Source organism: Corvus brachyrhynchos, unplaced genomic scaffold (genome assembly GCF_000691975.1).
Source record: "Corvus brachyrhynchos isolate BGI_N302 unplaced genomic scaffold, ASM69197v1 scaffold6, whole genome shotgun sequence".
NCBI classification, from domain to species: Eukaryota; Metazoa; Chordata; class Aves; order Passeriformes; family Corvidae; genus Corvus; species Corvus brachyrhynchos.
In genome coordinates, this window is record NW_008238632.1 from 505832 (window position 1) to 528917 (window position 23086).

Consider the following 23086-nt stretch of genomic DNA (forward strand, 5'->3'; position numbering starts at 1 on the left):
ACTGAGCTCTGCCGCGGCCGCTTCCTCTGACCCCGCCGTGCTGCCAGCGCTGTCGGGGTGTCGCGATAGCACGTGGGAAGGGCATAGGGCCGGCGTCTGCCTGGTGCTGTGGAGACCGCAGTCGAAGAGTCGCCTTTCTGCGTGAAAGGAGGGGGAAGAGAGCAAATAATCCAGAGGTATTGCTGCAATCCTTCTCTAATCCCCCGTGTTTGTGTTATTTCGAGTAGATGTGCTCAGACTATGTAAGAGGTGGTGTTTTGTCTCGCAGTTCCTTTTTTTAATGGCAGTTTTTTGACGTGCGGTGGAGCCTTTGTTTCTCTCCTTTATGAAGGTAAAGAGGATTGTGTGGTTGTACTCCTGTAACCCCACGGGTCGGCAATCAGAAGCATACAGGGAGATGACAGCAGCTTGTTCAACGGCTCGCGTATTGGAACAGTTGTGTGGCCTCACTTCCAAAAGTTCTAGCGTCGCTGTTGTTCGCAGTAGGTCTTCAGATTCTTAAGGGAAATAACCTGTGGGCTGGTGAGGTGGCTTTCTTTTGTTCTGTAAAGCTCTGCTCGGATTTGGCTGAGGAGCTTTTCATAATCCTTGTTTCCCTTTTGCTGATTATGTTGTTAATATGCCAGATAAGTGTTTGTTAGCATACTAGTCCAAACCCAGTATCCCAGAAGTAACAGCCTCACCTTGCTTGTGCTAGCACTTAAGGCAAGATGTTACTTCTGCTTTCTCTAGAATTGGTGTGGAATACTTGATGGTTAAGTCCTTCACCTGGACACCTGCTGCCTTCTGCTGCACGTTGATGTGATACACCTTAACTTGTGCTGTGATTTGGGGGATTAAGGTTCATGCATCCCGTTTGATGAGGATGTTAGGTATTTATGACCTTCCCCTCTGCACCCCTCTCCCAGAAGTATTAGAAAAATATTAGAAGAACTTTGTTGGTAAGCAAGTTGAGTACCTGCAATACTGAAAAATGCACTGGCAGCTTTACTCTGTCTTCCACTCTGTATGCATGTAAATATCTGTGTGTAATTTCTCTATAGTGGTCAAGTTTCATCGAGAGAAGAAATAGATTAGTGAGGGTGAGTTGGGATTGTATTGCAAGCTGAGACTTTTTTGGGGTCTCTTGTCTCATTTTTTTCCAAAGTTAGAAGATGTTAGAGAACGGGAGAATCCCAGCAGAATGGGCAAAAGTTAGGCAAAAGCAGTGTTTTTACTCCGCTGCCTGAACATTCTTTCTTTTGCACTAAATTCTGCATTTACTCAATTAACTTCTCAAATTTGGGTTATCTTTCCCTTGCCTCCTACTTTGATGTTAGAAGTCTAATGGGCAAAATAAGTGCTGCGTTTAACAAGCAGTATCTGGCTGGAAACTTTCTGGACAAGATTTCTGCATGGTTTTGGACAGCCAGGTTTTTAGGTCATAAAGAGTGTCTACAACAGAGGGTGTAGTCTACAACTTTGTGAAGAAGAAAGCATATGTTTATTAGTCGTTAGATGAGTTCCTGTAGCTGTTGCAGATTTCACCTGTGTAAGAAACCCCTGTTTTGCATTCAGTCCAATTGCACTAAAAGTAACAAAATTTTCCTCATATCGATAGACCTGTTTCTTTGGTGGGCTCTGTCTAAAAGGATGCAAATGCTGTTTGCCTCTGGCAATGAGATCCAGTGGTATAGAGATGGGAGCAGGGAATCATATATAGTCATCATTGTACTGGTGACAATTTCCCTTCAGTTTCCTTATCTGCATAATAAGAATAAAAATAATGTATCTGTTGGTGAGATGGTTAGATTGTATAAGGGGTGGTAAGTATTCCTGAACAGACCACAAATAAACAAATATTTACATTATTGATGGTTGCAGAGAAATCTGTGTAAGCTGTCTGAAATGTCTGGACACTGTCTAGTCTCAATATTGAATGAAGGCAGAAGACTGAAAAGTTTTGTCATATAAACTGTTCTGAAACAGGCCAAGAGAGTTGAAATGGCAGGGGAGCTCTAGATTCTGACTTACTTTGCAAGCTACTGTTTTTAATAGTTTCTGATGTGACACTTGGTGTATTGTTACAACTTTATAGTAATCTGTTAATGCTGTTTGAAGCTTCAGTACCCTGCAAACGGCTGCAGTCGGTAGAACATCCAGTTGAGTAGATTGTGCTGTTTCTTACCAAATGTCCAACATTGATCTAAGCTCTTAATGTGAAATCGTGATTAAAAAAAAAGATAGGTCTAAACTTAAGGTTTGAGAATGAGAGGCATAGTGAGGTAAGTTTCTGAGTGGTGTAGTTACAGCTGTTCATGTAAAACTTTAGGTAGTGTTTCAGACTGATTGTGATACCTGGTTCAGACTTGGCTACAGAGGTGCTGGAAGGTGGGTGGTGTTTTGTTGAAATTCAGGCTTTTATTTGTCTATTTAGAAACATCTCTAGTACAAACTGTAGTTTTCCAAAAGTCCTGTTTGACAGAGAAATTTGTTGGTGTGATAGATTCATTGCAAATAGGATCTTTATAGAAGTGTGCTTTATTGGCAAAGCTTTAATGCTCTTACAAAACCTTGTTTTGGCTGAGTCACTATTGTCACCAGATAAGGAATGTGTTTGGATAGGATCGTTTGGCTGGAGTCTTTGGGCAAAAAGAAATAGCATCAAGCCTGTTGACATTTGGAAAAGGCAGTCTAAATGATATTAGAGATAACAAATCGATGAATCATCGTATGTCCTAAAACCCTGCACAAACTTGTAGTGAAGATGTTCTTGTATTCCAGTTCTTCATTCATGTTAGAAACATATTGAAATAGCTGGTATAACATGCTCACTATGAGATGTATTCCCAGCTTTCTGTCATCAACTATTTGAGATAGGTGAGGTTTTGTTTAGACAATAGTTTTATTTAAAACTGTCTATTTTTTTTACTGTTTATTTTTTTTGTCTCTGTTTTGTTGGTTTTAAAACCAAGCAGCTTGGAAGGGGGAAAAGCCTAACTGTTGCTGCAAAAAGTGCCTTTCATTTGATAAGAAAGGGAAATACCTGAAAATAGAATAAAGTTGTTAAAACTGTCTTATAATATTGTTTTACTTCAAATCTTTCAAAATAATTTGGGACAAACTCCCATCATTTCTACTTCAGTGTAATCTGATAAGGTATTTGTGTGGGGACGTCTGTTAATTTTTTTTGGGTGCTGTCTGTTTTGGTGTGTATTAGGCCATTGTCTACTAACAAGAGTGTATTTTTAACAGAAAAAATAACTTGATATGTACAGAATACATGGGATTGCACTTCAGTGTAGGATGTTGGAGAGAAGTGGCTTTCATAGTCTATTTACTTTAAAGTTGTTTTCTCATTTTGCTATGGGACCTGGTTAAACTTGTGTAGTAAGACCTGAAACAGTATATTAATGAGATGTTTGGCCTGATTTCTGTAAGTATGCAGAGGTCAGGAATTCTTCGGCAGCAGCATGTATGAATTAAAATATTACGTAAGAAGGGTTTATTTTTGGTTTCTTCTGGGTGGTGAAAACTACCTACTGTAATACAGAATGCATTATTTTTTCCAGTAGTTCTGTTTCTGGTTTCTGAGGAATTTTTTCTGCTTTTCTGGAGGATTTGTGAGTTGGTACTGGGATAAGAATGTCATTGTTCCTTTGGGCATATCACCTCAGTTTCACCTCTCTTAAGTTTTAGTGATAATCCTTGGGCATGAAAGAATAGAAAAGCATCTTGTAACAGTAAAAAGCTTTTTAATAGTAAGTAACTGCTTGGTAAGTTCCCATGTATGAAGACTGATGATGGACACATTTTAACTAGACTAAAATGCAGTTTGTAAAAGAATCAAACTTTATTTATTTTTTCTAGTTCTCCATCTGTTGCAATCTTTCATTTGAGTATGGTTTTTTTTTTTTGTGAAGTGGTCAGAGCAGTGGATTAAGTGCAGTAGGTCAGAATAATAACTTTTAATAATCTCTTACAGCCTTAAATATAATTAGGTTACCATCCAGTGTGACTAACAGCTAGCAATATGCTAAAATGACAGAACTTAGGTTGTGCTTGGGAAGTCTTATTAAAAACTTTTTTATATTCCCATAAAAGCTACCAAAAAATTCAATGTTTGTAGCCCCAGATAGTGTAAGAACATGGCCTTTTCAGGGGGTTGTACATATGGAAAGCAATGTCTACACCTGAAATGAAACCTTACTTCTGATCTCATTTCTTGCAGAATCTGCAGCAATCGAGGAGTCACACTGTGTTCAAGTTCAGAAGTGCTTTACACATGAAATCTACTGGCTCTCTAGCTGATTCTGCCCTGTCACCATCTCAACAGGTAGAGTGCTTTTGTGCCTGAGCCATGCAGCAACTGTAGCTGTTCCTTGTGCGGTTGTCCTGTGTCAGTGTGTGGCCAAGGGCACATTGAGGTCTTTGGGTTTCTTCTCTGGGGAATATGTCAAGGAAGCAAGAATGCATGGCAGATCTGTCACAAAAGTACTCTAAAGAAAAGCCTAGTAGTTTTGCTTTTGATTTTTAACATTCCTTTAACTGAGTTTAACAGGGATAGGAGAAAGTGTTCTGTCATTTCATCAGAGCTTCTATTCTAAAATAGAACAAAGCCAGACATGTAGGGCATCAGTGGAAGGTCCTCTTCAGTCAAAGCAGTGTTTTGCTTTGGGTCATTTTCCCCTTGAATTCTATTCTTTTTATTGGCTGCAATGATTTGGGAGGAAGTAATCTCCTTGTATTCTCTGAAAGGTAGGAAGATGGTTTGCCACTAAAAAGAAAGGATATTTGGGGCAGGGGAAGACATGGAAAAGTCTTCTTTATAAGGTTGGCATAAAAATGGTTGCACTTCCCTGTAATTCCAGTGCTCATTATTTTTGCTGTAGTTAGAGATTTCTTTTCTTTGGTCTGTTTGTTTGTTGTTGTTTTTTTTTGTGAGGTGGATAGGTAATTTTGATTTGTGCTTAAAAAAGCAGCTATATATTCCTTTGATGCTAGACCACTGATAAAACTATAATCTTTCCGGAAGTATGTGTCCTCCGGAGGTTTTTATTCTTGCAGCAAAAAGCCATGTTTTGAGTGTAACCTTTTTCTGCCACTTTTGTGTAGTACATAATAATAGCTGTAGACTATGATGATAATGGTTGAAGTTGCATCCTACTTACATAGTCATTTGGGCTTTAGTAATTGGAGCTCTTCTCATGATTTCAGTGATTAACAATAAATTAATGTAGACTCGTTCTAGTATGTGTAGTATGTGCAGTCACTACCAGCCAAGGAAGATGCTTTCATCTTTGTTGTGGATAAATTTATGTTTGACAATGCAGTGAACACTCATCCAACTGTTTTGAATATAGTTTTAGTTTTCCTGGTCTGTCTTGTTGTAACAGAAATCAGGGTTGTCCTGATGAACTTAGGGGTGGGGGGCAGTAATTAGTATCTTCTAAGGTTGAGAATTTAAGTTTGGCATCTGAAAGAGAAGCTCCTGACAGAAACCTGCATAAAAGATGGAAGATTTAGAAATACAGCTGTCATTTCTACAGTGTCCAAAACAAAAGGGAATTTTTTTGTATGGTTTGCATGTATTTGCTTGTGGCTGGATTTGGATGCTCCTGGGAGTTTAAACCTGTAGTACAGCTTGTGTGTCTCTAGTCTTCTACATCCTTGAAGCAGTAGTTTAAGAACCTGTTGGCTTATTCAGTTGAATTTGATAGAAAAATCTCAAAAGTAGTTGAGCTTTATAGGTTTGGTGAATAAAAGGTGGCTGAATAATGGAGGCCTCCAATAGCAGTAATGGTTGCTGTGATTTCCTGTCTTATTGGCCCCAAAGAATTCCTATAGGAGAGAGTGAGCAAGCAGGCTTTGGGTTTGATAATACTAAGTATAGTGTTTTTGTGGTATAGAAGAAGGTGAGAGCTTGCACTTGCAGCAGAAACATTGTGTGAGTCTGAAACTCTTATTATGCTATTTTAATGTTCGTGTTACAACAGCAACTGGAAATCATGTGGCTGTAGCAGCTGGAATTTTAATCCTTTTAATTATGACAGATTTTCAAGGCATGTTCTGGCTGATTTGGTCAGCTGACTGTATAGTTATGTACAATAACATCAAGTGATTGCACAAATTCTGAGAGCAGTGGTCACCTCAGTGGAACGGGATGTATTTTTAGGTTTCTCTGCTAGTAACAGTCAAGTGTGTGTACTTAGGCACCCTGAACTGAAGGAACTGAAGCTGGTTGCTGACACTACACTATTAGAAAAGGACAGCTGTTCGTTCCTGCTGTAGTCATTGATCTGACACTGTCTTCTGACCATATTGTGACAAGGAACACAGTGGGATATAAACACTATAAATATTATTGGTACATGCTTTAATGACAGGTATTTTTCTTTAGGTCAGCAATGACATTCTTTGTTAGCCTTTTCAATTTGCTGTATTAGAGGAAATGAAAGGACTTTGTTACCTCTAGCGAAAATGTTCTTTATCTCCCCTTTACCCAACAGGTTTTTATCCTTACAAGGAAATATTTGGGAAGAGGGTAGTTCTTGTTCTTAGTATAGTACTGATGATATACTGGTTATGGTTCTTTAATGGGAAATTATTAATATGTGAATGCTCTTAATCTCTGAATGAAAGAGGTGCTAAGTTCTGCAGTTTACAAAGTTAGCTTACAAAATAGAGTGAGTCATGGCCATTTGCTGATTAATCAGTGTGCTAATTCTTGAGGTATTATCCATTTATTTCACCAGTTTGATAGGGGCATTTGTTTTTTTTCCTTTGGAAATAATTGGCAATTTAAGAATGGAATTATATCAGAAACCTTAAGTAGTTCAAGCAGTCTAGGAACTCATGACTGCCCAAAACAGCTGTTGAGTTTGAAGCTCAAGTATTAAAATTAAAAATGCATAAAAGGACATTTAATATATTTCAAGAGACTTTGTAGTAACCTATAAATAAAATGTGACATTCTGACTAAATTGAAGTTTTGCAGCAGGTGCTGAGGAGTTAAGGCTTGTAAGCAGAACGCAGAATTTTAGTGAATGTTCTGCTGAAGGTCTACGGATGTCTGAAGATATTTCAAATTATATATTTAGATAATGAGACAAAGGATTTGAATTTTAAGATAAATGGCAGCTAATATCAGGCTTCTTGGTGACCAGTTTCTTATTTATAGAAACTGAGAGCATAAGTTAGTTCAGCTATTTAATTGATTTTGTGCATAACTGTTTCTTGATGAAAACAACCTGAAGCATCTGTTACAGAGCAAATTAGCATCTAGCTATTGATAAGACTTGGGGTTTTAGTGTCAGCTTTGTCTTTCATACACTGTCTGTTGGTGATATTTGATGTTTTCACCAGATTTGGTTTCCTTCTTACTTTGAAATGTCATTTGCTTATATGAAATAATAAAATTTTGAATATTATGTGTGAAAGGAGTTCAGGAACCTGAGAAAAGCCAGTATCATTGTGCAACTCAGGTTTCACAATCTGACTTTTAAAGACCAAGATAGTGTGCTGGGGAGGAGGATGTTTTACTGTCTTAATAGAATGTTCTGTGTAAGCTCATGCTATTTAAAGATAGTATTTAATGATGGTTGACTAACTTAGGCTATGTCTACAGAAATGGTGCAGGCAAACACGAGCTCAGTTTGACTGTGTTCTGAGCTGCTGCATGTGAGCCAGCTTTGGCCTAGAAGCAGTAGAATAGTGCTGGCTTAGCAGTGTGTGCTATTTTTCCAACATAATTGACATATGTCCCCTTTCTGGGTTAAGTGAAGGTGGCTTGTCTGCCTTGCTCAAAATCAGTAAAATTTTGGCCCAAACTGCTGTCATGAGACACACCTTGACATGATTGACGGTGTTGATGTGAAATTGCCACTGAAGTCCAAGTGTCACAATTGATAAGGAATGGGCTGCAGCCAATCATGAGGGTCTGGAATGGATGTGTGCCTCCACCTGCTCTACGTGCCCGGGTTGTGCCCAGCACGGAGCCACGCGGTGGCAGTGCAAAGGCCTGCCCTTGCTGCTGTGGAGGAATACACCCCGCAAAGGGCAGCCCAGGCCTGCCCTTGCTGCTGTGGAGGAATACACCCGCTCCTGTGGGCATCCTCTGAGTCTTGACAGCACTACCCCCCAGGCTGCTGTCACACTGTACCCAGCTTTTTCACCCCGTGGGTAGAGGGCATTGGCAGCTCATGACATGAGTGCCCTCTTTTCACCTGGGATCCTGTCAAGTGGATAGTGAAGCTGCTTGATAGGGTGAAAGCATCCATAACCCCCACAGTGAGGCAGAGGTCATCTCGGTTACCCTCACAGGTAGGTGTGACCTGTGCAGCTGAGCCCAGTTAGCAACACACTGTCCCATCTTAAGAGAGTCATAGGTACTCCTGCCCCTAACGCACCCACGTGCTGCTCTCCAAGTGGCTCACTTCTGGCCAGCTTGAAGTGAGCAGGCCATTGTTTTATGGGAGCAACAAGACTCTGTTTAGATAGATGAAGCAGGGGCTGGGCTCTGTAAAGGCCCTGGCATTATAAACGAGCAATTGTCTTTTTCAGTGCTATTTCCATTTTGTCTTACGCACTTTAAAATACACACATAACCTGAGAGCTTCCTTTTGATCTCTGCTCACCTGTTGACTTGAGGAGAAGTATTTTGGTTTCAGTAGTGATGGCAATTTCTGAGATTTTCTTTGGCCTAGCAACAGGCTGCGGTATTTGGCAAGAATTACTCAGAGAGGGCTTTGCTGGAAGAACCAAAAATATCTTCAGAGAAGTCAAATAATTTTTTCATTCTTTACTGAACATGTTTCATCTCTTTGTAGTAGATTCCATCTGACTTAATTTGCAAGTTGAAAACAGGTTGTGTGCCAGAGAGGTTTGCAAGAATGTTGAGTAAGTCAGTCACTGAGTCCAGTGACTGATACTCAAAACTTACTATTACTCAGTATTACTTACTGTAACTCAGTATATAAATGCTAAGGTATGGTGGGGGAAATTCAGCTGTGTTTTGCCTGCTAAGTGTAGCACATATGTTTTTTAGTTAAAAGTGTTCAGGAGAGTGGGTGGCTAAAATATTTAAGTTATCCAAATTACGACGGATGGGGGATGAGCACTGATTGCTACTTAAAGTTGGCATGAATTTCAAAGCATTATAAAAGAATACAAGTGAGTGAAGTGTCACACAGATTTCTATTTAAATGCTTTAAATTATTTAAAGTGGAGTGTCTAAAAGGCACTTTTGTTTCCTTCTACCTTCAGTTTGAAGAGAAGGAATGATACTAAGCAGTTTTGTTTTTATAGTTTAGAGTAATTTTAATTTAAGAAGGTTTAATGCATGAAAACTGAAGTGTTTAGTCTAAAGACAATGTGTGAGAGCACTTATTGGCAGAATAAGGAACCATTTTTATTAATCTTAAATTCCTTGAGCATTTTATTTCTCAAGAAAATGCCTAGAGGGCGAGGAGTAAGGAAAAGATGGAACTGAGCAACATATGTTTGAAACAGTATTTTTGAGATTTTGCTCTGTGCAAGTCATTCTGTGATACCTCTGAACTTCAATCCCTACTGGTATCACTTCCGAGAAGGAGTTTGTAAGAGCATAGGGGAGAGCTTGGTAACTTGTGTGGGCCTGCACTCCAGCTAGAGAGCAGTTCCAGACTTTCTCAAAGTATGATACAAAGACACAAAGTTTACTCTTGTTTTTTTCTTTTTTTTTTTCTTTTTTATTTATTTTTCCATGCCACAACAAAGAATTGAATTTTTTGTTGGTATCAATGTGTTATTATAGATTGCACCATGGATGTATATGTATTTTGATTTTTATTGCTGTTTGGCCTTGTTATGTAGAGTTGTTGATATCCTTACACTTTGAATTGCTGGTATTGTGATCAGGGCGGCCATAGGATGCATTAAAAAATTACCTTTTGTGGGTTGAACTGGACATATAGATAGGACCATGTTGGCAACTTAAGATTTATGTAAATGGTTTGAGTGAAATAAAAGGACTTATTTAATGTGTAGTGTAATTATGTAGTATAATTGCTACCCTTGTACAACAACAACTGTAGAAAATGGAGGGGCTAAAGGCTATAGATGAAGAAAAAGAGTGAAGAGCTGTTGTAAAGGCCTGCAGTCTGTCAGAAGCACAGAGTGGGGAGAGAATGGCACATGACAGGGAATTGAGATACTCACTGAAGGCTGCAGATTGCCTTAAGCAGAACTGCAAGAAGAGGGTGCCAGCAGCTTAGGTGGTAGCAGGTAGCCTGGGAAACAGGTTGCCTCTGTTTAATTTAGAGAATTGGACGGACATGAGGATGAATCTGGATTCCTTCATTTTGTCTCTGTACTCTGTGCAATTGTATCATTTATGATTTTAGGTAGTAGACTATATAGTCAAAGGTAATGCTTTGTTTTTCATGGAATGATCTATTTGCAGTGGGCAGGGAAAAAGGGCTATTCCAGAGTGAAGGATTATACAACATTTTTACTTAAGTTGCATGTATTAGACCTGGTAAATAAATGTGTAGACTGTGTTCTGAACTCTGATACAAATGTGTGTTTTTAATTTTCAGATGAACTTTTAAGCACCATTTCTTTGAAATAAGGTGTTACATACTTAGAATGTCAACTTAGAATGTCAACTGACCAAGGATGCAAAACTGCAAATAGTAGCTAGTAAATATTAACAATATTGAGTTAATATTCATTCTATGCTGTTGTCTCCTTTCTCTTTGCTCAGAATTGGATTTACAATCATGGAGGAACATCAGCAACACTTACACTGTGTGAACTGTGTCAGCCGTCGTTGTATGACCAGACCAGAGCCGGGCATTTCCTGTGATTTGATTGGCTGCCCCTTGGTTTGTGGAGCAGTTTTTCACTCATGTAAAGCTGAGGAACATCGCATGCTATGTCCACTTGAAAGAGTGCCTTGTTTGAATAGTGGCTTTGGATGTCCCTTCATAGTAGCCCGAAATAAAATTGCTGATCATCTAGAAGTTTGTCCTGCAAGTGTGGTATGTTGTACCATGGAGTGGAATAGATGGCCAGTCAGTTATGCTGACCGAAAATCTTATGAAAACCTGAGTAAAGATGTTGATGAAGTGGAGCAGCTAGATATGGCTTTAGCTCTTCAAGACCAGCGCATGTTATTAGAATCACTTAAAGTAGCAACTATGATGTCAAAAGCAGGTGATCAAATACCAGAATCTAGAGAGCAAACATCTGTCAAATCAAGTGCCCCTGATACAGTGCATACCAATGGCTTGATGCCTGTAGATGAAGAGTCCTATGGTGCACTTTATCAAGCTACTGTAGAAACAACGAGGAGTTTAGCTGCTGCTTTGGATATCCTGAACACTGCTACAAGGGACATTGGTATGTTAAGTTCAAACCTCTGCATTTCACCACATGAAATGAAAGAAGATCCCAGGATTAAAGAACAAGCTTCTAGTGGCATTATTCAGGATAAAAAGTCTGACTCTGAAAATCCAGATGAAGATAATGTCGGAGCAGTTGGGGGAATTAACTTTGATAGCCTGAGTCAAAATTCACAAATGGAGCAAAATGGTTCTAGTGGTATTTGTTGTGATGTAGTGCAAAACCACGACTTAAATCTAAACCTCAGTAACTCCTCACTTTTGTGTAATGGCTTTCATGTAGACAATGAATGTTCAAAGGTGTTGGACCACAGTGAAGATCTTGGTGTATCTAATTCAAAACCGTCCAGTGTAGCAAATGGTGAATGTACTGCATCTCATGATGATGAAGCATTACAGGCCTGCAGCTCCTTCCCTGTAACAGCACAAGTTGAAGTAATATCAGCTGATCACTTAGTTAATGGCAATGTTAATCATGTACTACTTCCCCATAATGCTCATGAAGAAGAAATGTTAGAGAGACAAGTGGAGCAAGAAAGATTGAGAAACATAGATGCTTTTTTACGGCATCAATCGTACAGATTCCTTGTTAACCACTATTGGTCAACACCAAAAGAAGACAAAGCTGTCGATACATCAGATTTGGAGATAACAGAAGATCCTATGGGTCTTCAGGGAATTGATCTAATCACTGCAGCTCTGTTGTTTTGCCTAGGAGACTCTCCTGGAGGCAGGGGGATATCAGAAAGTCGCGCTGTCGATGTGTATCACGTTGACTTTGGGACCCAAACATTTTCTCTCCCATCTGCTATATTGGCCACAAATACAATGGTGGGGGAAATAGCTTCAGCTTCTGCATGTGATCATGCCAACCCACAGCTCTCAAATCCGAGTCCATTCCAGACCCTTGGATTGGATTTGGTATTGGAATATGTGGCTAGATACCAAACAAAACAGCGTTCAATGTTTACATTTGTTTGTGGACAGTTGTTTAGAAGGAATGAATTTTCATCGCATTTTAAGAATGTGCATGGAGACATTCATGCTGGCCTTAATGGCTGGATGGAGCAGAGGTGTCCTTTGGCATATTATGGGTGTACGTATTCTCAACGAAGGTTTTGCCCTTCAACACAAGGGGCAAAAATTATTCATGACCGCCACTTAAGGTCATTTGGAGTTCAGCCTTGTATATCCACAGTATTAGTAGAACCAGCAAAAAGCTGCTTAATTGGACTACACAATGATCATCTGAGTAGTCTACCTTTTGAGGTGTTGCAGCACATTGCTAGCTTTCTAGATGGCTTTAGTTTGTGTCAGCTTTCAAGAGTGTCACGTTTAATGAGAGATGTATGTGGAAGCTTGCTTCAAGCACGTGGAATGGTGATACTGCTTTGGGAGAAGAGAAAGTACCCAGAAGGAAGTTCGTGGCAGGTAAAAGAGAAGGTAAGTTTGGGGTTTTTTTTATCTTGAAGGTGAAAGAGAAAGTATTACATTGGTCCTGTTTCTGCTTTTTCTCTTAATATTGTATCTGTTACCACTGGATTTTGGTATAATAACCCTTCAAGAAAGAGACTGTTGTACAGAAAAAGTGAAAATTGCTGCAGGTTGTCTCAGTCTTTTCCATACTTGGAGAAGTAGAAGTAGAGTCTGTCCAGTTTTTGCTAAAATTGTAAATTTACTTCTGTTTTTTCCAATATTTTAAAATGTTAAAAGATTACTTCATGATTTGCTTTAAGATCAATATTCCATAGAAGCGGGAAAGCTGCCTGCAAAGTTTGCTTTTCTTGTCTGTGTAGTGTTTACAGCAATTTTTTTTTTCAAACCTGTTGATATCCTATCTATTGCCTTGGTACTGAGTGCCTTAAATACTGAAATAATTTAAAACCTTTGGATGACCTTTGTGTAATACAGTTTTTACCATTTTCCCCACCCAAAATTGCAGAGTATTTGCAACAGTCATTTGGAATTGCAGAAGTTGATAAGAAATAAATTGTTGTGGTTGGTCTTACAATACCTTGTCATTTAATTTCTGATTGTATCTATTTTGTAGACACAAAAAACACTGCCTGTGTTTCTTCCCAGTGTTCAGAGAGTTTCTTGGAGCCTGAATCAGCCTGGGACTGAGAATGCTAAATTCTCTATGGTGTATTTTTGTCATGTTGATTTTTAGTGTGATTTATAGACAACATTACCTGAAAGTTTTATAGTACAAGGATGTAATTTCTTGCTCTGACTTCAGGTACCTCAAAACATTGTGAACCTAAGTGCAGCTTATTTTCTAGGTTTGGCGCTTCAGTACAGCATTCTGTACTGTAAATGAGTGGAAGTTTGCTGACATCGTGAGCATGGCTGACCACTTGAAGAAGTGTAGCTACAATGCTGTGGAGAGAAGAGAGGAGGCTGTTCCGCTGCCATGTATGTGTGTGACACGAGAGCTCACGAAGGAGGGACGTTCACTGCGCTCTGTTTTGAAACCAGTACTTTAAGTATTGCAGCCACTCCAATTGCACATACACTCAAGCACCTGATATAACCTCGGTAATATTATGAGACACTTTATTAATGTACTAAAGATACTTTCTAGCTAAATCTACTCTGTCACTGTGTATATAAGGTTTGAAGTGACATTTATTTTTTATAGTACTGTTTAGCTGGAAAGTAATGAAAGTTGCCTTAACGTTTGAAAAATTCGGAACTTGCTGGACAGGGTAGTTTTATCTAACTTATATAATTTAAGAACAAAATCCTAAGGTGTGTTTTCTGATTCACTGGTGCCCATGTTGCTGTTGACTGATAACATTTCAAAAATGGCCTCTAAATGGTATCTGCATTTGGATAGGAAACACTGAATTGTAGTGAGAGAAAAGTCCTATCCAAATTCTGTACCTTCTGTATCTGGTCTATTTTTTTTTTTTTTTTTTTTTTAAAATCTTTTATTATAATCCAAATATTTGAAAGATAAGGATGAATTCAAAACTTTATAATAGATGTCTCAAACACAGCTTTTAAGCACATCTTTTCTCATGAAATCAGTGTTCTACTGCTCTTCCTAGTTAACAAGTGATCTAGGATCAGCTTTTTTAAAATAAAGGTTTTTTTAGGAATGATCTAAGTGAACTCAGATTTACAGCAGCTTAATTTTTAGTACAACTTTGTTTTGACATGTCAACAATTGCTATTTTTCTTCTGAACTCTGGGAGCAAAACTTTTAGAGCTAAAACCATGGAATACTAGTTTTTACTCTCGCACCTACAATGATATCAATGTCAAATGTTCAGAAGATTTTTCCTTGTCCTGCAGTTGGCTGAGGGTTAAATTGCTTGAGAAGTTAGAAATGCAATGTGATGAACAGTTACGAATTTACAACGCAGCTAATGAAAGGGCTTTACTTGTTCTATGGTATTGTGAGATGTATTGTCTCCTTTTCTGTTAATTCGTCTCTAAAAATGCTGCTTTTTTAAGGAGCATTTTAAATTACTGGTATGTATAGCAAATGTATCATCTTCATAAGATGAGACATGATTTGTTAATTGCATAAGGCATATCAGAAATGTTATGTTAAACCACATTTGTTAAACCAATAACTTCAATTTGCTTCCAGTCTTCCATAAAAAAAGATCCTACAAAGCATTTGTGAACAGAGAATACATGCTATGAAAAATGGCCTGGTATAGCAAAACTGTAATAACTTGAACTGACTTTCCAACTTGTTTGTATTCCTGTCGGTGTCTCTAGCCTGTTGCACTTAGCAACTGTGCCACAAAGCTAAAACAGAAACAGACCAGAGCTTGGAACAATGAAATACAGTACGTATTTCCATTATAGGGAAAAAAAAAGAGATTAGTAAGGAGGAGATGTTTACAAAAATGGCTAAATTTATTACTTGTAATTTCTGTACCGGACACTTGTTTATGGCTAGTCTGGCTGCACTTCACAACTTTGGTATCTGTGCATTTCCCATTCTGGATTCAGTCCAGCTAAACATTCACTGCCTTTTTGCTATTCAGAGTGCTACAGGTGCCCAGAAAAAAAAAATCTAGTTCTTCAGTGCCATGAGTTGAAATTATAAGAGCTCAAATAGAAGCTTTGCCTGGATCTTCAAACTGTGTGTTCTCGTTCCACAACTTCTCTTCTTTCTTGTTTGAAGAGAAGAAAGGAGTAAACCTTCTACAGAAGTTAGCAACATTTGCAGTAATTCTTAGCTGTTACCACAGTTATCTGGAAGGGAGAATCTAGATTCAAGTACAGATCTGACTATACCAACTGGGTTTTAGGTAGGAATCTTACGCCTGCAGCCCAGTTCTTTGAATGCACTGAAGTGCTCATTACCCACAAATTCTTCGGTACAAGGCAGGAGAGAGACTTTCAGTTCTTGTCTTTTAGCTCTAATGGCTCCTTGCTGCTGCTCTCCAATGTTTAAAAGTACTTGTGTGACTGGAAGGATCCTGAATGTTGAGGAGATAATGCTTGCATTTATGGCTAAATCTACTTTAAAACATCCTGTCTTGGGTTACTGGTATTTTTTAGTGAGCAGTGTGGTGGTTTTGGTACTCTACATTCTTTGTAACTCCCCAGAACCCTGATGAGTACAGTAGGCAGGCACGTGTCTTGGTGCTTACAGAAAAGAGGATGTTCAGTTAGAGGAACTGGTGTTAGAACTTTGCTTGTAGCACAGTGCAGAACTGCATCTAAAGTATCATCAATTGTCGATCTATTAAAATGAACTTTTTAAGACTCTTCTTAAAAAATAACACTATTTCTCAATACATGCACTTTTATTTTCAAATGTAGATACAGGCTTTTTTGTTAAATTAGTTTATTTTTTATGAGAATCCAGAGCTATTAAAATATCAATGTTGTAAACAACATCTCTGCCTTGTAAACTGCTCCAAATGCAGGAATACAGTATACTTAGGATAAAACTTTTTTTTTTACATTGCTATGCAGTTTGTAAAACATCTGTGGTGTATAGTCAGTCTATCAAAATGTGACTTGTTCAGATTTGCCCTTGAATTTTAAAAATGTCATATCCCTTTCCTGGTACATGTTCCATACAGCATATATAGACAGCTGTTGCAGTCTTTCTTTTACTTGATACCACATTGCTTTGTTTAAACTATTATGTTTTCAATCATTATGCAATATTTTTTTCAATGTCTGTTGAAATTCTAATAAAACTTTTGGAGTTTCTCTTTTAGTATGACTGTATTTTCTTTAAAGAAAATATCCCCTGCCTTCTGGTGTTCAAGCATGGTGCTCAGTGTCTGCTTATAGGATTCCAGTAAGTACTCAAAAAATAAAGTTACATACAGGAAACTATCTACAAACATTCAAACATTGGATAATTTGGAAGTGATTAATATTTATACACATTCATTTCAGTATGAAGATTGGTCAGTCATTTTTAGATTATCTACCCATTTCTATTGCTTTGGTCTATTACGCAGCATAGACTCCCTTCCACAATTAAAGATTTGAGTACATAACATTGAAGACATATATTGTAGCTTGTAGGTTTGTTCTCACTGATTTTTCTGAATAATAAATTGGAAAGATTATCTGATCAATATGATATGCTGCTGGTTTGCAAAGAACATTTTCAATGTTGTTTCGTGAGTAAAGTTTTCTGTAGAAAGTTGTTGGTTAGAACAGTACAGAAACAAAAATGTAGGGTGTTTAGATAATGGTTGTGTTTCAGCTTGCTTATGGAATGGCAAAACATAAAACATCATTAAAATAGAAGACTGCTCAGAAATTGACATTTTGCCCTGGCATTTGCTAATACTGGCATGCTAATAGTCTTTACAAATAAAAATGGTACCCATACTACACTAAGTTCAGCCTTAAAAACTTGTGACTATTTCACTTTTTAGACAGACCACATTTTGGTTTTCTCCCTCCATAACTGGATTAGATATTCTGCTGTGTAAGGAAATATTTTTCTTTCACTTTACCTTCCTTGATGCTTAAAGTATTCTAGAGGATTTGCCTGTACGGTTTAGGTTGTTTTTTTGAGATTACTAGTGCTGAAACTATCTTCCTGACTCTTCTGCATGTAATTTTCTAAAATGAGATGTACGTTCAGTGGAGAGTTCAATACCTGCTGTAATATCAGATTTAAATTCCTTTAGTCAGAATATCTGTTCAGGCAGCTTTGATCATCTTCAGATGAGCAGAAGGTAGCAGTTGTTTACAGCACTGAGGAAAAAAGTAGTACTCAGATAGGATTTATAAAAAGTTATGGCATGTAAAGCAGAGTTTGAAGAATGGGAGTCTCATACTGTGACCTTTTGGCACATGGTGAATATTGAAGCAGTAATCTAAACTGGAGAGAGAAACTGAATGAAGAGATAGAATAACTCAGGCATCAAGTCCCAGCATATAGAGACTTTTCTTAGACACTGTGTGAGAATACTGGGAGTTTGACTTGTGCATGCTGCAGCTGTGTTTCAGTGGCGATTTATCAGTTTTTCCATAATAGGAGAACAACTGCTGCTACTTGTGCTTTAATGGGCTTTAGTTGTAAACTGTCTCCAAGCACTGCTTGCATTCTTGAATCAAATATTAGTTGCATGCAGTCCTCTCTACTGAATGCAAGGTATGTATTTGATGTAGATTCTACATGATGGTGGTATCAGAGGCAGTATTTGGTAAGAATAATAGAAAAATAAGGTTCTTCAAGAGGATTCATCTGCTTGGTTTTTATCAGTATTCGCCAGAAAAAGAGACGAAAAATGTGTTAGGGAATGCAAGGAGCAAGACTGATAGCATTCAGCGTAGCTCACTAATAACTTAGTAGTCAAGAAAACATTATTAATCATCATTAGATGCAGTATGATGAGAGAAGTCCACACCTCTGCCATTTTGACAAGCTAAATTCTGTGACACATGTAGTAGTAGGTATACTTTACAGCGTCAGGTAGTAAAAAAAAAATGTATACAGAATAAATATATATGATTTTAACTGCAAAATATAAGAAAGCTAGAATTTCATTGGGTATGAATTCACATAGGGCTAGATTTGTACAATGAATCAGGAAAATGTAATTTCTGCCTTAAGGATGTTTCAGTGTTCTGGTGCTTAGTTTCGTCTTAGACTCGGCTGACATTTTTATATTTAACTAAATCATAAAATGAATGAGCTGCAGGCAAACAGTAGTAGGAAAAGATGAAATGACCTTACAAGATTGTTTCAGTTTCATAGTATCATAATGTAGTATTGAACTGAGAATTTTAAGAGACATTAACAAACGGAACAGAAGAAATAGATTGATACATGCTTTTCATTTGACATTTTCCGTTTTTTCCCCCTAACGGATGTTTTCAAGTATGTAACAGTAGAGCTACCTTCAAGTTTATTGTGATTTAAATGGAGGCAATTCTGCTAGTAAAATGAAAGTTGGGTTGCATTAGTATTCATAGCACAGGGGTAGGCTGCAGGACAAAACTAATCTGATTATGTGACTGGTTAGCAAATGAACAATCAACGACCTGGTGTGACCCTACGTTGGACTTTGTTCAGAAGTGTTAATGTTTGATTGTTATGTGTTGTGTAATCTTCTGAATATTGTATTCTCTTTAGTATTGTAATTATATAGTTGTGTTCCACATGTGATTCCGGAGGCCTTTGCAGCAAACAGGAAATAATGTGCTGCTTAAAGAGATTTGAACCTTGGTTAAGGTAAAATACCAGTGCTATGAACTGTGACAGCTGTTGATGAGCATCAGCTGTCCCAAGTTTCACGTCATTGTGTATTTGAAGAGGAAGGGATGACTGGATGCCTTGTTGCCTAAGCAAGGTGGCTATACTTACAAACAAGAAGATTTTTATATGATGTGGCACTGGGCATGTGTTTTTTAATATGCAGATGGGTAGGATGTACTTGAATTAACAATGTAGTAAGACTACTGAGTAGATGGGATTGCATGCAACAAAAATTGCTTCCATACTTTGTGATAAAACAAAATCTGTTTTGGGTTCTGTCCAAGTGACCTGCATCTTTGGCATCAGTTAAATGGAATTACAACTGGTAATCATATTTTTCAGCTGATGCCATTTTGGATACACACAGAAGCCTTTATATTAAAGGTTAGAACCAAACCAACCAAGAAAAAAAACCCACCCCAACAACTGGAAAAATTCTCAGCAATGTATTTTCAGTGTATAAACAGCATTGATTAATGTTTGTTAGGAGAGCCTGGGAAGTAAATAGAACACTCAGTTTCTATATTTTGTTCAAATGAAATCTCCTGAATGTAGACAAGGAAGTGCATCTTTTTAATGAAAAACAAAGCCAAAACAAAACACATTTACAAAAGCTGTATGATTGGCAATATAACTTTTCTACTGCCCTTCTAATCTTCAAGTAAAACTTAAATGATACCAGCTTTGCTAATTTTACCATCCAGATTTTTGTATTCTCTTTGACTAGTTGAAGTATGTAAATAGCTGGGGAAAAAAGAAATCTCTAGGCTTTTATAGGTGTTTATTGGGCTGAGACAGTTTAAAGTACAATATTGTACCCCTGATCTTTGTCATGATTGTAGGGGGTCTTTGCCAAGATGGTGGTTATTGTGTACATCAGATGCAATGAGATCATCTTTTCAACCCTATACTGAAGATCAAGGGGAAGCATGGTTCTTGTATGATCCTCAATACCATCTTGAAGCTCTTGTTTTCTGTATTTTGTATTGAATTGTACAAAAATGTATTTTTGTATTGAATCTACAGGAGGTTCACCTCATGTCACTGTTTTATGTTTTGCACTTCATGTTTTATTTCAAGTGTTGTCCAGGTTTCATAGGAGAAATAGCTTTTATACTTAGCAGGGAAGTTAACACGAAAAAACCCGGAACACTTAAAACTCTTACGTGTAAGTAATTTGGAACGTGTGCCAGGTTAGGCATCACAAACTGAATTAACAAAGGTCTTCCTCTTGAGGGTATAAAGCATGAGCAGGACTCTGCTGGGTTTAGGATTGGCAAGGATTTGGTAGCAGGGGGCTGGGAAGGAGGAAGCTCTGTGAGAAAAGACCGAACATGCTGGTCACAATTGGGTCTAGATGGTTCTGCAGTGGCCCCACTGCTAGCCAATGCCATCAGTGAAGCTGGTGATGCCTCTGTGAAAACATTTAATAGAATGTGAAAAACACCAAGTAGCAGCTGTGAGAGAAGAGTGACAAAAATGTGAGAGAAACAGCCCTGCTGTTCACAAAGGGTCAGGGGGAGGAGGTCCCTGATGTGGGAACAGAGATTCCTCTGCAACCTGTGGAGAAGACCCTGGTAACTTGGGTCATTCCTCTAGCCCATGGAGGACTGCAGAGGAGCAGGTATCAGCTCTGCAGGCAGTGAAGGACTCCATGTGGGGTGCAGGTGGACCTACCTTGAGGGAAGCTGTGGTCTGTGGAAAGCCCCCACAGGAGCAGGCTTCTGGCAGGAGATTCTGCCCATGGAAGGGAGTCCATGCAGGAGCAGGTTTTGTGGCTACTACATTTCTACTACATTAACTAGTCCCAGAATAACACACAGAAACCTGTATGAATTAGTTACCTTGTGCAGAGATGTGGTAAATAAGGTTGGTCAGAACATCCAGAGATGAAATAAAATGTAAGTAAGAAATCATTGAAATAGGTGGAGAATATGGAATCATTTATGTTTTTGACGGTTAAGATAAATTGTATCTGGTCTTTAATTTTGCTCTGACCACGGGTATGCTCTCAGCAAAAGTGGGTTTAAAAACTACTGCTCTAAAGATAGGGCACAGCCTGCCTTTGGAATATTCTATTTGAACTTTAAGCCACTCTTGGTTGACAGAAATTGAGCAACTTACTGTTAACTATGGTACTTAGTGAGAACAACACACAAAGTGAATGAGTATTCCCTGGCAGCGGTGGTGACCTAGCAGAGCTCAGGGAAAAGTTAACAAGTGGCCAACTGATGCATGCTATGCAGCTTCAGATCTTGAGCAAAGTACCTTATGGTTGCATGAAGATCATATGAGCATGTTTTTCTTCCATATTTTGACCAGGTTAGAGTGACTACTTGTATCCATAGAGGTAAACTTTTAGAGTTGTGCTCAAGCTGAAACTATCATGAGGATCATTATCTGGGGACTTGCCCATGGTAAGGGTAACCGGCCCCCAGACACATGTGACCCCACAGCTTGTAATTGCAATTGTTCTCATGAACTTACCCATAATGCAACTTGTGTAAGGAAAAAAGAAAAATCACTATTTATTGCTATATGGATCATATAGATGTAGTCACATTTAAGTGAAGTGAGATGCTAAAGCTATATGACTATAGTAATTCTTTGAAATCCATGTAGAGTTAATTTTATGCTTAATTGGATCAACGTATCAAATGAGTTGGTTTCTATCTCCTTGAATTCATGCAGGTCGTAATGTTTGAACAAAGATGTGCTACAGCAAAGCAAATATTAATAAATACAGAATAATAAATGTAAAATCACTCATTCTCTAGTGGTATGGACATAAATCTTAACAGAACTTAGGAAAGACTACCAGTAACTTGTGAAAAGTGATACCAGATGGATTTACTATGTAAATAACAACTTTTCACAGGTTTTTGAGTGTTTTTGGTCTCAGTAGAACAATCTGAAGTTTGTTAGCTTATATGTTATACATATTCATGGCATAGATGTTTGTACATATTCATGTTCTGTCATATATCAACACTATTACTAAATTTACATAAAGAGGTGTTTGTGGGGAAATGAGGGGATTCATTTGACTTCCATGCAATTTTCAGGCTGTTCTAATCCAGGTCACATGGGTTGCTGCTTCTAATACGTCTCAGTTCTAAACCAAAGTACTAACTCTCCAGGTCTGAAATAAGCCATTCTAGGTAATAATGTGCCATTCATCCATCACTCTAGCCCACTGCCATGAAACAATTGAGTAGCTTTCCCTTTTATAGGTCTCTAGTCAATGACATGTCACTAAAGAAAAAGCTGTTATATTTGCAAGCATTTCTGAATGGCAGAGAATTGCAGTTTTCAAAAAAAACCCCCAAATCAGTAGCTAAAGTTTAAGTCCCCTTTACATTGAGCTGATTGATTGTGAGCTTTCATGAAATCCACAGAGCTTTGCAGAAAACATGGCTGAGGGTAGCAGTAGAAAAAGAATCAGTCTCTCTTGGTGTCTGTGTAGTTCAGAGAGAGAACAGCTGCTTTGCAATATTACCTTTTTTCCTAATTTCTATTATTTTCTTGGCATTGTTCCAAAAATAATAATATCTCACTGGCTGTTCCCACTGAGCCTTTTAATCTGCAGTCATATTGGCATAAATTATATGTAAAAGTCCATTTTGCATAGCTTTATAAACAGCAATTTTATTTTCATAAAATAAAAAGTTAAAACTTGCACCTATGTTAAATACCCATGGCTTAAAATAGATGGTCTGAAAGCACAGAAAATGAAATCATGTATTTTCAGAGGTACATAATTCTTTATGTGGTGATAAAATCAAAGGAGGATATGGATTTATCTGTTACCTCCCATAAAATCTTAGCTTTCAACTTCCAAAAAATAATGGTTTTGCTAAAGTCACTTTGAATCTTTCTACTAGCAAATGAAGGCACTGACAGTGCTTTTTATCTCATGCTTTTTAAATATGAAGAAAGAAAAACCTACCTTCTGCGGTTTAGTTTTTAACAATGTTAGAGAACCTCATTTGAGTAAGGTTGGTTTAACTTTCTCTAC

The 23086-nt window shown here is 37.9% G+C and overlaps 1 protein-coding gene across 2 annotated transcripts; it reads left to right on the forward strand.

Annotated features, from left to right (window-relative positions):
• Positions 1-6: 6 nt before the first annotated feature.
• Positions 7-16560, forward strand: FBXO30 (F-box protein 30). Of its 2 annotated transcripts, XM_008635951.2 has the most exons (4): positions 7-176; positions 4211-4315; positions 10724-12806; positions 13646-16560. In XM_008635951.2, exons 3-4 carry the CDS (start codon positions 10740-10742, stop codon positions 13847-13849), a joined length of 2271 nt encoding a protein of 756 aa, XP_008634173.1. In that variant the 5' UTR covers positions 7-176; positions 4211-4315; positions 10724-10739; the 3' UTR covers positions 13850-16560. The 2 variants fall into 2 exon arrangements, with proteins under 2 accessions (XP_008634173.1, XP_017592750.1); XM_017737261.1 differs by lacking the exon at positions 4211-4315.
• The last annotated feature ends 6526 nt before the right edge of the window (positions 16561-23086 follow it).